This window comes from Prinia subflava, chromosome 6 (genome assembly GCF_021018805.1).
Source record: "Prinia subflava isolate CZ2003 ecotype Zambia chromosome 6, Cam_Psub_1.2, whole genome shotgun sequence".
Lineage (NCBI taxonomy): Eukaryota > Metazoa > Chordata > Aves > Passeriformes > Cisticolidae > Prinia > Prinia subflava.
This window is the reverse complement of record NC_086252.1, coordinates 4,764,515-4,779,909: the sequence shown is the minus strand read 5'-3', so window position 1 is coordinate 4,779,909 and position 15,395 is coordinate 4,764,515. Positions and strand designations below refer to the sequence as shown.

The following is a 15,395-nucleotide window of genomic DNA, read 5'->3' as shown; positions in this document are numbered from 1 at the left end:
AGAAATCCTACAAACACTGTTTGGAAGGAGTTGCTGCTTTCTCGTTTTTGACACCAGATCAGGTAAATAAATAGGGCTTTTGGCATTCAGTTCCAGAATTTCTGCAGGGCTGGAGGTGCCCCAGGTCCTCTTGGTGACGTTCTGGTGCCACACCACCCTGGCTGGAAGCTTTCCCTTACTCCCGTCAGCAGCTCCCCATGGAGGTTGTGGTATTTAAAAATAAATACCCCCCTGTTCCTTGTCTCTTTCAGGAACATATCACAGCAATTAATTCCATGGTGGCAGCATGAAAAAGAAGGAGAAAAAGTCTATTAATTTCTTCCTTAGCTTACTTCTTAATTTCTCCTTTCTGTGTAAATAACATGCCTTGGGTAATTTCTGCTAGGGAAAGCCTGCAGCACTAACAAGGTAAATTCTTTAGGTATTACGGTATCATTTTCTTGGAGCTTTAATTTTTTCCTCTAATCTTTACAAGAGGAGAATATATTTTTTTAATAATAGTAATAATATGAAAGATATTGTCATGAAAAGTATGTAGAATTGAAGACCAGAGGATGAGGGAAGAAATGCTGCCCTGTTGTGTGAAATGCTGTGTGAAGGGGTCTCCACCTGCACAGCAGTAAAAAATATACATGCTCTCACAAACCACTGAAGACAGAAGGAAAATGTGTGCATTTTACATCTTAGTAAGTAATATTTTCAGCTTTAAATGGCATATTTCATTCCCCATTTGAGCATTTACAGGTGTTACATGAGCTGTGTTCTAGTCAGTTATTATTTATAATTGATTAAGCTCAGTCCTCTTTGTGAAAGGTACTAATCTGGTTTGGTGTGACAAGTGTTTATCTGATGAGTTCTTGTCACTCTGTTTGGCACACCATAATTCACCTAAAGCAGCAGCATCCCGTCTCAGCTAGCAGGGAGTTACTGACAGCAGTCCTGCAGCATTCAGAGACAGGGGAATATGCACAGCTTCTAGAATCATCATTATAAGCAACACTCATGTCAATACTCATTACATATCATAGAGGGTTTTTTTAAAAAAACACAATCATACTGAATACAAACAAAAAAAAGAGCTTTATTTAAAATATGGTTTGTATACTGTACAGACTTAGAGGGAAGAGAATTTTTTTAAATACATCCAAATGTATTTTTTTAAAATAAATCCAATTTTGTCCCACTTCCACCACGGTGCTGAACTGCCAACCCATGTTGCCCATGTTTAGGTAATTGGGAAGTCTTTGAAGGACAGGAAGGAGCTGCAGTGGACTTCCAGCTCCTTTCAGGGTGCAAATGGAGTTATAGAAAGGATAGGACCTAGGGAAGCTCCTGCTGGGCTGGGGATGCACATGCAGCATGGAGTGTCCCATGTCTTCATGATCCCAGCTTGTCGCTGGCTGGGCAGGTGGAGAAGGAGGGGGCTTGGCCTTTTATTTTGGTGAGTTATTTTTAAAAGCTAAAACCACATAAATTAATGATTTAGTGAGTACCGAGAATATAGTCATTTTTCCTGATAAAATGAAAAGACAATAAAGCATCAAAATTTGATGTCATGGTTGTTAAATTCTGTAATTCTGTACTTCCACTGATCAGAAAATGAAATTGTGGCCTATGTATTTTCAGTATTGTAAAAGTCCACGTAATTTAATTGTTAATCTGAGGTCAAAAGCGAATTAGCATAATAATATCTGAACTGCACTGCCCTAATATCCCCTGATAGACATCTTTCTGACCCCTGCTATTATAAAACCTGTTCCCATTGGTTCTTGACCCTGTTAAAGTTGTTCCTAGATGAGCTTTGCAAGGGTAGTTTATGAGAGCCTATTTGAATAAGCAGCCCTTAGATGATGCCTTTGTGCCAATGGGATGGTTGGTTTTCACACAAGAGATACTCGTACCACTAGGTTGAGATACTACACCACAGAGAGAGCCTGTATCAATACTGGTGCTTGTTATGATTTCCCCTTTGGTTTCATAAGCTTTTTTAAGTCTCACTGCTTTTCTGCAGAGGTATTTCTGACAACATTCAGTCATGTGTTCAAATTTATAAAATTATTTGAGGTTGGGTTTTTCCTCCCCCCCGTCTCATTTTATCACCTTAATGCCACAGTATTCATCTGTGTTGGGTTTCACTATTCAGCCTTTAGGTGCTTTTGCTGTCCTGGGTCTATCTATTAATTATTGCCTTCTTTGTGTTTTGAAGGTCCATTAGTTTAAAGAGTTATCACTGCAAGCGTGTAAGTCTTGAGTTTAATTAAAAAAAAAAAGCCAACAGCGACTTTTCAGGGTGGCAGAATATTTGTGATAATGATGTAAGAAGTGTATGTAATGCCATAATGTGTCTTTGGTTTGGAGAGGTTTGGATCCAGGGTGGATTTCAGGCACCCGGCTCTAGCAGCAGAATCTGGGCTTGTGGTTTCTCTACTATGAAATGCAGGGGAGAATTAGGAAACTCATCATTAGGAAACCCAGAATAAGGAAACTTTTTGAAAAACAGTATGCTAAACTGAACTGTGTGATGTGGTAAATGGGGAAGACAAGGGTGAAGAGACCAGGAATGGGGTCCTGTTGGAAATCCTCTTCGGATTCCCTTGATTTTCCTTACACTTGTCTTCCTCAGCAGGTCTGGGAACACCAAAGCTCCATGTCTGTGGGTGCAATGCAGCCACAGCTGAGTTTGGAGCTCCTGTGGCCATCCCATGGATAGTTTCATCCCTGCACAGGAGCCTGTAAAAGTCTTTTCATCTGGGCTGATGAGCCTCAGCTCAGCACCATGTACCACATGTGCACTAAGATACCCAACTGAGCTTTTTTAGGAATAGGTGGAATATTCCTGCTTCAGGCCCTGTGTTAGATTTGTTAAAATAATCCAGCTTCTGCCCCAGGGAAAGCAGCCCAGTGGCAGGATCACATTACAAGGCTGGAGACTCAGGGTCAGGCTTCCCGTCCCTTCAGGCTGGGCAGAGTCATTTGCAAAGCTCCCGTGCTCGGCACCTCCAGCGTGGCAACACAGAGTACCAGGATAATGATGAAGGCATTTAGGTCTCTTGGAGAAATGTCATTTAATTATTCATTGTGAACTGTTGGTTGAACTCTGCTGGCTGGGTCACACGCATTTTGAGCTGCTTCCTAAGCAGAGAGAAATGCAGGAGGGAATCCAATACAGTATCCTTGCCTGCTAATTACTTGCCTACTGATCCATGGAGAAAACCAAACATAACAGGCATTAAACTAGCTATTGAAGTTAGCATTAGTGAGCAGCTCTGCCACGTGAAAAGGCAGAAAAATTATGAGGAAAAGGTGGTTATAGAAACTAGTCACGCTTGTTTTTCTATGGCTGCTTTTTACTTAGAACAACTTTAGAGGGGTCTTTCTGATGTTGAGAATTCATGGACTAATGGTATGACTGGGTAATATCTCGGTTTTGTTTGCATAATTCAAGTGAAACCAACGATTTGCAATTAAGGGCTGCATAAGTGCAGTGCCAGCAATCCTGAGTGTGACTGAGTGCAGTAAGGGAATGAAGGTGATGATACTTCATCACATGGCAGAAAAAAAACAAAGCAGAAAATAACTACAGTATCAAAAAAAAAAGAAAAAGGGGAGGCAGGTACTCATTAGGTGATCTATTTAAAGGAAATAGCTTCTTTTTTTTTTTTTTTTTTTTTTTTTTTTGAAACACCAGGTGCATGTCTCGTGGTTTAGAACTAGGAGGAATTCCACTTAGACATGCATTTGCAGAATAAAGACCTTGGTAGTTGCCAAGGTATAATCTCTGCAGATTGTTAAACCACTTCATGAAAGACTGAGATACCAGTTATGAGAAGAAAAAATAAAACCAACCCAACAAAAAAACAAACCAAAGCCCGTTGTGCAAGTCATTTATTTTGTGCTAAGACCAGTTTTCTGTACAGAAAAGGGAGGGTGTATCTACAGGAGGGCTGACAGAAAGGGAGCTCTGGGACCAGGAATTCTCCAGAAGAGAAGAGCAGGCAAAGGCTGAGCACACAAAACTTGTGCCACACCTACTTGTAGCCATCCAGGGAGAACCATTTAATTACTTCAAAGTTTAGAACAGGCATGGAGTACTGCTAGTTTGCAGCAGTAAGACTAAAGGGTTGAAAATCTTGTCAGACTCAAATCACTAATTATAATCATCCCAGTAATTGCAGAAAAGTACTGCAGCTGGGAGGTGATTATGGATTTGTATACAACTCAGCTTCTCCTTTTTAATGTGTGAGACAGCACCCTATTATCTTCCTTTTATTCCCTTACTTCTCACTTTCCTTAGCATTGGAGGGGAAAAAAAACCTGAAAAAATGTTGAGCTCCACAAAACACAATTAAATCCTCTCTTTAAGTGCCAAGGGCTGGAGGTGAGGAGGGGAAGGAGCAAATTTCATCTCTTCTCTTGTGTTTTTGAGTACTCAGGGATTGCCTATGAAATGAAGTACTTTGGGTTTCACGAGTGGCTGGTGGGAAGCAGGGTCAGTATCATGCTGTCTAGAACAGAAGTGCACAAGGGTAAGATATGTTCAGCAAAGATGCTACACATTTCAAGTATTCTTTTTCTGGAGAAAAAAAGATACACAGTTTTGAGTGTACTTATATCCTTATATTGTATTAGCACAATAAAACATTTTTATCAGTAGAAAATTTTTATATTTAGAAAATAAAAGTAGTGGAAGGTGTGATTATGTTTCAGATTATTTTTCTCTATCTATCAAGACTATCCAGGCATTTAAAAAAGAATGCAAAACTTGAGAACAGAGTGGTACTCATTTTTCTGCAAGTTTGTTTCCTCTGCATGTTTCTCCATATTTATTTCTTGGCATTAAATGGACTGCCCAAGTAGTGTTACCATTTGCCAAAGTGGCAGAGACTAATGCAGTGTGGGACTGACTGTTAGAGTATCTCAGGCTGGGTTGGACCTGTAAGGATCGTGGAGTCCAGCTGCCTGCCCCTTGCAGAAGTACCTAAAACTAAGCCATGTGTCACCAAGAGCCAGCTGGTGCCTCAGCTCTTGGCAGGCTTGGTGCTGTGGCCACCTCCCTGTGGAGCCTGGCCCAGTGGCTGAGCACCCTCCCATGGAAGAAGTGGGTGACAGCATGTGTGAGGTATATTTCTGTGAATAGGGGAATGAAAAAAATCACAAAAGAGGTGAAAAAAAAAAAGATGAGAAGGAGCAGAGGGCACTGCTGTCAGTGTTTTACAAACTCTCTTCTGTGTATCTGTTATGTGAGCCAGATGTGGTAAAAAAAGCTCTTAATACCCCTCAAACAGTTTGAAGTTTTTGCATCTAGAAATCACTGTGGCCACTGCTGATGGTCAGTCATTAGCCCTGGACACTATAAGGGTTAATTACTGGGTTCTTCCCAGAATTGTGAGATTATGGGTTTTTAAGGTGATGTCATCAGACTGTGAGCCAGGGCACACTGAGGACCAGTGGGGTTTGGGACCTAGTGAAATTCATTTTCCTGACAAGAAGAACCAGGGAGGCCCCTGCATATTATCCTTCTGTGATACAAAGAAAACATGATTCCCTTTTTGTGTGGAGAATCAGAGCTGAGCACTTCCATTCCCTGCAAAGAAGCAGGCTGCAGATAAAATCATCTGAGACCCTGCATTGCACCCGGGTGTCAGACACCAGTGGGAGCAGCCAACACAGGCTCCTTCAAAGGGCCAAGCTCATTCCTGAGTACAAGACTTCTCCATCCCTTACATCCCTTGGAGATCCCTGCTGGGTCAGGACCCTTTAGCATCTCTAATAATGCCTGGGATGGCAGGACAGGAGCTCCCAGGAGCTTTGCAGGCTGATAACGTGGCAGGGCAGGGCCAGAGGGACCGCGGTGAGCTGGAGAGAAGAGCTGACAGGGGCCTTCCACAGAGCAGCAGTGACAAGTGCCATGCCCAGCATCTCGGGCAGAAAAATACAGATTTAGTGTCATCTGGGGGATCAGTGGGCTTTTGAGAGGCCCTGCAGAAAAATACCTGGGGTGGTCTCGTTTTTTTTTGTTGTTATCTCAAAAAGCAGTTATGCTGTAGGGAATGTTTTGGGGAAGAATCATGAACAAAATTCTGGGTGAACTTTACCTCATCCTACCGAGGCTGGTTTACATTATCACAAAAGCTGCAGTATAGTTTGCTAGGTCATCTCTAGCCTGGCTAACCTATCTCTAGCATCTCTAGGTGTTTTAGTTATTCCCTTGAAATCCTTAAATTTGTTGAATTGTTAGGTTCGGAATAGTTCACGCTGTGAAATAATTAGTATTTACTTACCAGCAAGTAACTGTCATTACAGTGTTTCTCATCCCAGGGGTTTTTATGTGCATTATGTGGCTGTTTCTTGCAGAGGCTGAAGGAACTGAAACAGAGGGAGTTTGCTCGAAATGTAGCATCTAAGTCAAGAAAAGATGAAAGAAAACAGGAGAAAGCCCTTCAACGTTTGCACAAGCTAGCTGAGCTAAGGAAAGAGAGAACGTGGTAAGTCCATAGCTGCTCAAACAGAAAAAAAAAATACTTCTAAATAAGCCCTCCACTGTTACCTGTGGGATGCAGAGGACCCTTGGCTGTAGCCACACACACATTTTTGGGGCATTCTGGAAGCATTCTGTGTGCAGCATTTGATTCACACTGTGTGCAGGAATGAATGTTTAACGCTGCTTTTTCAGCTGAGCTAAAATGACACATTTTTAGTTTAAAAAAAGATGTGTTTCATATATATTTCATAAAACCGAGCGCTTTGGTTGAAAGCTGAGTGAACTAGGTCATGCATTTGCAGGCTGACACTACTTCATTGATGAGGTGAGGAACACAGTCTGTCTCTCCAGGATGTAACAGATCTCTGCGATTTAGTTTTCAAAATGCTCGCCTGGGAAAGCATCCAGAAACCTAGCTTTAGATCTCAATAGCCAGATTTTTTTATATTAAAAGGTAAATGCTCCTTTTCCCCTGCTCAGCAGACTGTTTACCTCCCTCTGTAGAAGTGACTCGTACATTTTTAGTACTGTATCTAGGAAAGCTGTTGAAATTAGTATTGAGCTCGCTAGTTGTGACTGAGTTCTCAAAATATGACACAGTTCTGACACTGATAAGCCACTGAAAATGTATGTACTTTTCACAGTATAATCTCTGAAGAAAAAAAAGAAAGAAAAAATGTGGATGCTCATGTGTAACTGTTGTCTCTTTATTCAGCCTTCACCCCCCCCAGATGAACTAATAGAGAATCTCAACCAAGCTGCAGCTCTTATTCAGAAATAATCTCTTTGTCCCTAGTTTGTATGGTGGGCAGTAGCTGAAATAAAGTCTGAATGAGCAGGTGGATGGGACATGAATGTTGCGGGGTCTGTTTGACAGAAGCAACACAACACCTAACTTTTTCATCTTCTTATGAGAACACATGTGGAAACTCTTTCTCTCCCATGACTGTTTTAACTGTCCGTATTTTATACTTGAGTATATTAGATGTCATTCCCCCTCAACATGATCCAAAACCTGAATTTTTCATATTGCATGAGAAAGAGGAAAAAGGAACTTACTCTTTCCCTTTTTCCATGCTAGTGAAGCACAGATTTTGCAAGCCTTTGTCTTCTGTGGATTCTTTGGGTTTTTTTAAAATATTCTTTTGCTAGTTCCTGAAGGAGAGTTTCTATCTGACCCTAATTTATCTATTTCATAATTGCTATTTACTACCACTTTGCATCCTTAGAGGTGTGACGCAGACAGATACATAGGATTTTTTAAACTGTCATTTTCTAGGCTAGTTTTGTAGAAGTCACCATTTTATTCAGTGAAAGAAAGGATTTATGTGTGGGTTTAATATATATTTCAAATTTATAAAGAACTGGACAAGGCAGGAATTCTGATGAGGAATTCCTTTCTCATAAAACCTCTACCTTATTTTCTAGACCTGATAGGGTAAAGACACTATTCTTCATCTCAGCACTTCTTGGGGTCCTAAGTGACACTTTGAAGTTTTCCCAATGACTCCTCAGCGAGTATTGCTCTGTACTGTAACACAGAGGGATTTGGCTAAAACAAACAAAGAAATGGCTTTAACACAGGTCCATTACTCCTAGTGCTGAGCAGTTTCTGTGGATCCTGGAAAACTGTCAGCTTAAACACTTTTTGCTCTTCTCTTTGCTTCCTATTAAGTCGAATAGAACAGATGGGAAGAGGACATGAAATTAAGAACAGAAGTAGACAGTGATACATTTTTTCTCAAGAGGGATGAATCACTTACTTTACTTCTGTCAGCTGAAATCCTCTCCCCAGTTTTATTTCTCCATGAAAGAAATTGCTGAGGTGGCGATGGTTTGGTTTGTGCACACAAATAGGATGGGAGCTGCTGTGGGATTGCCTGTAGGCAGAGCAGCAGTCACCGAAGTGATGACTGTGGGGGCAGTGCTCTATGAAGTACTCTCTGTTTTAATATGTTTTGTAACAGGAAGGGATGTAAAACTGCTATCTGTAGTAACAGCATAGTTGTAACCATGGTGGTCTGCTGGGAGGAGAAGCAACATTTCTGGGAGACAGACGTGTCTTCTTTGCCCAGCGTGTCTAGGGAAAGTTAACCACTGTGTAGGAATATTAGTCCTTCAGCTGATAACTTCACATGAAGTTCACATAATGTTTACTCATTCTTTTTTTTAGTGCTAGTCAACTGATCTTTATGATAAAAGGTGACTTTTTTTTGTAGTCTAAATGTCCATATCCACAGAGTCCTCCTCTTCCCTTAAAAAGCTCACTTAAATACCAATGTAATGCCAAGTTTCTGTCAACGGTTCTCTGAACAATATTGACTCGAAGTTTTATTTTCCTTCGTAGTGCTCCTGGAAGTGGCCCTATGTTCAAATCCACGACAGTGACTGTGCGAGATGATTGCCACAATATCCCCAAAAGCGCTGCTGTGGATCCTGCCAGGCGACAGGATTTCAGCTGTGCATTAATGCACGATGCACAGAATTGCAAGGACATTGCTTCTGTGATTTCTTCCACTCCTGGAGATGCAGGTGGTCATCAATCCGACACTAACAAGTGCGGAGAACAGGTCCAAAGGGCTCAAGGACACAGAGTTGGGTTCTCCTTTGCTTTTCCTAAGAAAGCAGCGGTCAAACTGGAGTCTTCAGCTGCTGTTTTCTATGAGTTCAATGAGGAGGCCTCCATGGAGCATGGGTCCAGCAGAAGGAGTAGGTTTGTTCCAGGAACGTGCAACCTTCAGTCTCCTTCAGCAGCAGAAATAATTGTGTGCCCTGAGGAGAAACACAACTGTTTTCCCCCGCTGGTGGAAAAATGCATCGACACAGCAGAAGCTCCTGAAGCTCAGGACTCAAAAGAGCTGTCCAGTGAGGAGAACAGGGTGCTGGAGAGTCCAGCTTTACCTGCTGCCATGCCCCACTCGAGGCAGCCGGTGTCCTGGGACACAGATGGCCGTGGTGTGGAGGTGAGTGTGGCTGACCTAGGGGATCACACGCCGGCCCTGGCTGCAGACAGCGCTCAGGCCCTGTCCCTGGACGGCAGCGGGCACGAGCTGCAGGCAAACAGAGCTCCTGTGCAGGAGCCTCGGGAGGAGGCCTTCTCTCTGCAGGAGGTTGCAGAGGAAGACGGTAACGACGGGAACAGTGACCCCTGTGCAGCTGAAACTGAAATAAAAAGCCTGCGGGCAGATGCAGCCGTTCCACTGCCGACTGAAGAAGGTGGTGGAGCCCCAAAAAGCAAACCGGATGTACACAAGAGACCCTGCCAACCCTTTGTTCCCGTTCTTAGCAAATACGGGTCAAACGTTCTTCAGTGGCCATCAGAAATGTTAATTTACACAACTACAGACCCGTCGATTTCTTACAGCTGTAATCCTTTATATTTTGATTTTAAGTCATCAAGAGCAAGTGAAAGCCAAGAAAAGCCCAAGCATCAACCAAACATACCTCATTTGCACCATAAAACTGAATCTAACCGTATCTTAGTCTCAGATTTTACAAAAAGACCTAATTCAGAGTGTGGTGATTATGAAGTAGAAGTGAATAAAAATGTGTGCAACTATACAATACCCCTGTTAAGTGATGTTTCCCTCTTCAGAAATTGTGACCTTGCAAAAAATCAAAACAAAGTGTCCTTGGATGAGTCATTCAGGATTAGAAAAATAGAAAAGTATCACATATCTCATAACCCCTTACAACAAAACACTGTGATAGATGAGAAATACAACAAAGTCTGGATCAAAGAAGGCCATGAAAAATGGCTTCACAAAAGCAGAAAACGGAAAAGGAGAAGAAAATTATGTCATTGTCATTATCATCACTGTGGAGACACAACAGTAGCAGAAATGGAGATGTCTCCAGTAACTGAAAAAGAAGTTATTTACAGAGATGAAAATAAATATCAGCATCTCCAAAACAATGCAGAGAAGTGCAGACATGGTGCAGGAAATATCTGGTTAACTGCAGGTGAGGTGCAGCAGTTGCAGCCAAAATTTGGCATTGAAAATGGTCCTAAGAGAGTTGTGTCTGCATCAGATCACGTACGCTGGGACAGAGGCTGGTGTGACTTTTGGAGTGCAAAAAGTAGCAGCCAACACCAGGGTTGTAAAGGACCACACAGAAGGAGCAAAGCGAGCTCCCGGAGGCAGGCAAAGCAGCTGACTCGGAGCTCCAGGAGGCACAGCCTGAGGCACTCGAAAACGTGCTGTAGATGGAAAGTCGGGAGGTCAAGCTGTAGCCCAGAGCACGAGTGCTTAGGACAATGCAGCGAGGAGAAGGGGCTGAGTCAGAACCAGCCCATAAAGAGAGGTTACAGTGTTCTGACAGAAGAACCTGAGAAACCCCACCGCAAGCGGAGGCAGCACACGTATTCCTCGTCCTCGGATGAGAGCTCATGTGGACAGGCATTATCAGCAGAGGAATATCTGAGGCAAGGACATGCTCTAGGTACCTGTCACAAGGCGAAAGGGAAACGCAGGAAAAGGAAGACTAGAATCCATCATGTTTTCCTTGACAGGAGTGCAAAAAGTGAGACCTCTGAATCTTCCAAAGAAAATTCTGCAAACTCTGCATTAAATATTTTGGGGGACTTACTGACTCAAGACAATCTAGAGCAAACCAATGCAGCCCTCAAAGATGATGATACAAAAGATAGGGATGAAACAATGGAGCTGGAGGAAAGCAAGTCACCTGTAGAAACTGCTGGCCCACAGGTTCTGGAAGATGAAAAACCAGCAGTGTGCGCAGCGATGGAGAGCGCACCCGGCACGCTTCCCGATGCCATCGCAAGTTGTGCTGCCCCTGCCCCTGAGCACGGTGCTCCAGCAGCTGCTGCCGCCAAGCAGGACGCTCCCCAAGAGGGAAAGAAAAAGGAAAATGTCAACAGTCGTGAAAACAAAGCTCGTTACAAAGTTCCCGTCCCCAACAGACACTTGGAACAAACTCCTCCTAAGTCCTATCTTTGCCATTACGAGTTGGCCGAGTCGCTGCCGCTCGAGAAAATGGGTGAGGTGGCCGGGGAGTGGGTGCAGTGTAATCCCGGCATATTCAGCAGCCCCCCGCCCTTGCCATTCAAAGAAGCACATGTAAACAGTCACACCTTTCTAACTACGGAGCAGTTAATAGCCCCCTTCCCCCTGCCCGACCAGACGCTGCTGTTCCCTCCCGATAACCACGAGAAGTTCAAAGAGCTGCCGTCGGAGGCGTATCAGCAGCTCCTGCCGCAGACCGTGCTGTCGGGCAAGGTGAAGCTGGCGTTCGCCCCGCCGGCCCTGCCGCCGCCGGGCTCGGCGCTGCCGCCGCTGCCGCTGCCGCCGCCGCTGTGCTCTACCTCGGTGACCACCATCCACCACACCATCCTGCAGCAGCACGCCGGCACGCTCAAGGTCCTCCAGCCGCACCAGCAGTTCCTCTCGCAGGTCCCGGCTCTCTCCAGAGCGCCTTTACCTCATGTCCCGGTGGGGCCGCGGCTGTGCCCGGGGGCACACGCCGCCTTCGCGGCCCCGCCGCAGCTGCCGCTGCTGCCGCCCTCGGCGCTGCCGCCCGCCCCGCTGGCCTTCCCCCCGCTGCCGCACTCCGTCTTCCCGTCCCTGCTGGCCCCGCACCCGGCTGTCATCCCCCTGCAGCCGCTCTTCTAGGACACGGACCGGGGCAAGAGCCTTCCGCTAAGCGGTCCTTGCTGGTTCCATAATCCCCTCGAGCTTTGCAAAGCGGTCCCGTGAACTAAACTGGTTTGAGATTCCTTGGGAAGCATTTACTGTAAGTATAGCGATGCAACAAACATTCATGGCAAGTTCAGACCTATACTATTACTGAAGCACTGATTAGTCTGATACTAATAATGAACTATATATATATATATATGTGAAAATCATGTCTTAGAATATGTATAATGTATATAAAATATATTTATAGTTCTATAACTTATGTTGTAAAGTATTCACTTTTTGTTTTTTATCTTTGTGTATTTGCACCTATTTAATGTTTAGACAAAGCTGATGCACTATGTTTTGTACTATGTTCTCTGAAACTGTAAATCTAGTGACAAACTATCTCTTGCAATAAATTTTTGTTAACTACTTAAGTATATCAAAAATCTTTCATTATAAGCCTCATGGATATTGTTCTTCCATGTCCTTCTGCAGCTGAATATCATCCTGTGCCCCTGCCATGTTGGGATAACCAGGTTCCCTACATGCCAGTGATTTATCAGGGAGGCTCAGAGGCCAATACCTTGAGGGCAGCTGTCTCACCACGCCAGAGAGAAAGGGTAATAGATGTGCTTGTGTTGGTGGCTTGATGTCACCGTGACAAATTTTGCCTGCTTGTACAATGTGCACACACTGCTGACTGGTGGAGCTGATCCCTTTCATTCTAAACCAGAGAAAGGTGACTTAACAAATATAATGCTGGTGATGGAAGGGGAAGAAAGGCCAATATTGACAGCAGTTTGGCTTTGAGAGAGTACTGCTTGTAGTGGAAGGGTAGAGCCTTGATTCCACTGAGTGTTTTCTCTGATGGCCCACAGATCTGTTGGAGAGGGGGCCTTGCTGCTGGGCAGTGTGTGAAGGCAGCAAGAACACAGGAAGCATGAAGGGGAGGTCAGGAAACCCACCAGGTTTTGACACAAATTCTTACCTCACTTCACCCCCCACTACTTCATGCAGCATTTCACTGAAGAAATAGAATAACACAGAGTAGAGATTAATTAAAGTAATAATATACTGCCATTGCTTCTAACAGCATTTTGGAGATTTCTCCCTACCTCTGCAGCCTTTTCGTTGCTGTCAGACCTCACTCAGCTTTAGCTGGTGAAATCTCCTCATTTGCTTTAGCATGGGGTATATCAGACCCATGCCTGCGATGAATAAAAGAGAATAAAAGCAGAAATCCTTCTGAGATAAAGCCATCCCTTTGAGTTAAAACAAAGTGTTGTCGTGTGAGTGGAGCCAAGGGCTTGCAGCATGAAGGTTAGTGCTAGATGTAGGCCCTCCATAATCATAGGTAGGTAGGCTCTCCCAATTAATTACTTCTTTCACCTTTTTATATACTATAATAAAATCATATAAAGTTGAACTGAAAGAATAGTGAGCTTGAACTATTACTAATATACATTGCATATTAATAGCTACAGATGCTAAAACTGTTTGCAAAGTAATGCTATATCTTACAACATCTATATCTGGATATTATTTTCTGCATTGATAGCATTAGAACTTACCTCTATAGATACTGCAAGTTTGGGTATAACATTACATTAAAACCAAGGCAAACGACATCTTGCCGCTGTGATTACAGAGTCAGCTGCTTAGCGGGGGTGAGTTTCCCCATGTTTGTGGCTGCAAAGGGCTAAACCTTGTTAATAAGCAGAAAAGGTGATAAGGAAGAGCAGGTGAGCAGCCAGGTTCTGGAGAGTGCCTGGATCCCCTGCCTGCAGCTGCAGCAGGCTGTGGGGTCACCGAGCACCCACGCCTGTAATGCCAGCAGGAAGGTGTGTTTTCCCTAGTTCTAACTCCAGGTGGATGCCTGTTTCTATTTAAGTGATACCCAAAAAAAAATCAGGACTGAGTGGCTTCATACTCCTCTTTTATTTCAAGAGTCTGCCTGCCTGCATCAGGTGTTTATCTCCACTACCTCCTGTGGCCCAGCATGGGAATCTCCCCTGGAAGCGGGAGGGTTGTCCTGGGTGACTTGGGTCCCTGGGGGATGTGTCCTGGCTTCTGCACCTCTGCCCTCCTCTGTGGGAGGCAGCACACACACAGTGCCCTGGGTTCTGATGTCCCATCAAAGACAAAATCCAGCTCATCACAGTACATTAAGAAAAAAGAGAAAGAGTCCACGTAGGACAAATATGGTTGCACGTTCTGGCAGATTAAAAATAGCCAATTTAAAATTTTCAGTTGCAATGTTTGTTGAGAAATCCCATCTATGAACTTGGAAGTCCATATTTTTTTCACCAAAATGTTCCAGCAGCTTTGAATTCTACTTTTTCCTTACAATTTAAATTATTTTAGGTTGTTAAACAATTTTAAGACATTGCACAATTCTTTATTATCTACTGTAATTGCTGTTCAATAGTGTATAAACTATTTAAAATAAAAGACTAATAACCATAAAATGTAATAATTTTCTAATATGGTATTGCCTTTAATGCTAGAAATGTTTGTATATGTGACTTCATATGTAAAAGCAAAAGCAGTATAAAAATAAATCATAACTTAAGTTTCAAATTGAACACACTAAATTAAATTACCTAATGAAATATTCTTTTGAGTTTCTGTTTTATTACTAAATATGTAACTTCTAGTAAGTTATATAAGGGTAGTTCTTCTTTTGCATATTTTATCTGGTATTTTAGATTAAATGTGGTTTTTTACTCCAAAAATTGGTAGTCTAATTTATAAATAAGTGCTAAATAATTGATTTTTTTATAATTTGAAATAAATTCTACCCAATTCCTTAAATCTAAGTAATTTACTTCTGAATTTACAAATTTGCACAGTGTGTCTATGCTTCTGGCCACTTTGCCAGATTTACAATTTACTGGGATTTCTTCCTGGTGCAAGCAATAGAAGTGTTGCTCCCAAAGGGCAAGAATTGGATCTTGTGATCTGACCCTAAGCGAGGTTAGAGATTTTGTGATTTCCCAGAGCAGCTCTGCAGAGAAGTACCTGGGAAGGTGCTCTGTTCCACTGAGGTGAGAAGAATGTCTTCATTTTGGTCCTTAGAAAGCTGCAGCCTGCCCAGATTGACCTTCCTGGGGACGTCCCATTTCTCAGGTAATGTGAGCCATAAAATAATGGTCCAGAGGAGCTCTTGGGCGTTCAGGAATGAAACTGCCCCATGCTGTGAGGGACACTTCAGAGTAACTGGGCTCTTACCCTCACGTCTCTTGTGTCTGTAAGTACGCAGAATTTTT

The 15,395-nt window shown here is 43.2% G+C and overlaps 1 protein-coding gene across 1 annotated transcript in view; it reads left to right on the top strand.

Annotated features, from left to right (window-relative positions):
- Positions 1 to 14,751, top strand: part of ZNF804A (zinc finger protein 804A) — a 148,747-nt gene extending 133,996 nt beyond the window's left edge. Inside the window, exons 3-4 of the mRNA XM_063399939.1 lie at positions 6,355 to 6,485; positions 8,829 to 14,751. Coding sequence (XP_063256009.1) covers positions 6,355 to 6,485; positions 8,829 to 12,114 — 3,417 coding nt within the window. The 3' untranslated portion in view covers positions 12,115 to 14,751. The remainder of the gene's footprint in view (positions 1 to 6,354; positions 6,486 to 8,828) is intronic.
- Positions 14,752 to 15,395: the final 644 nt, after the last annotated feature.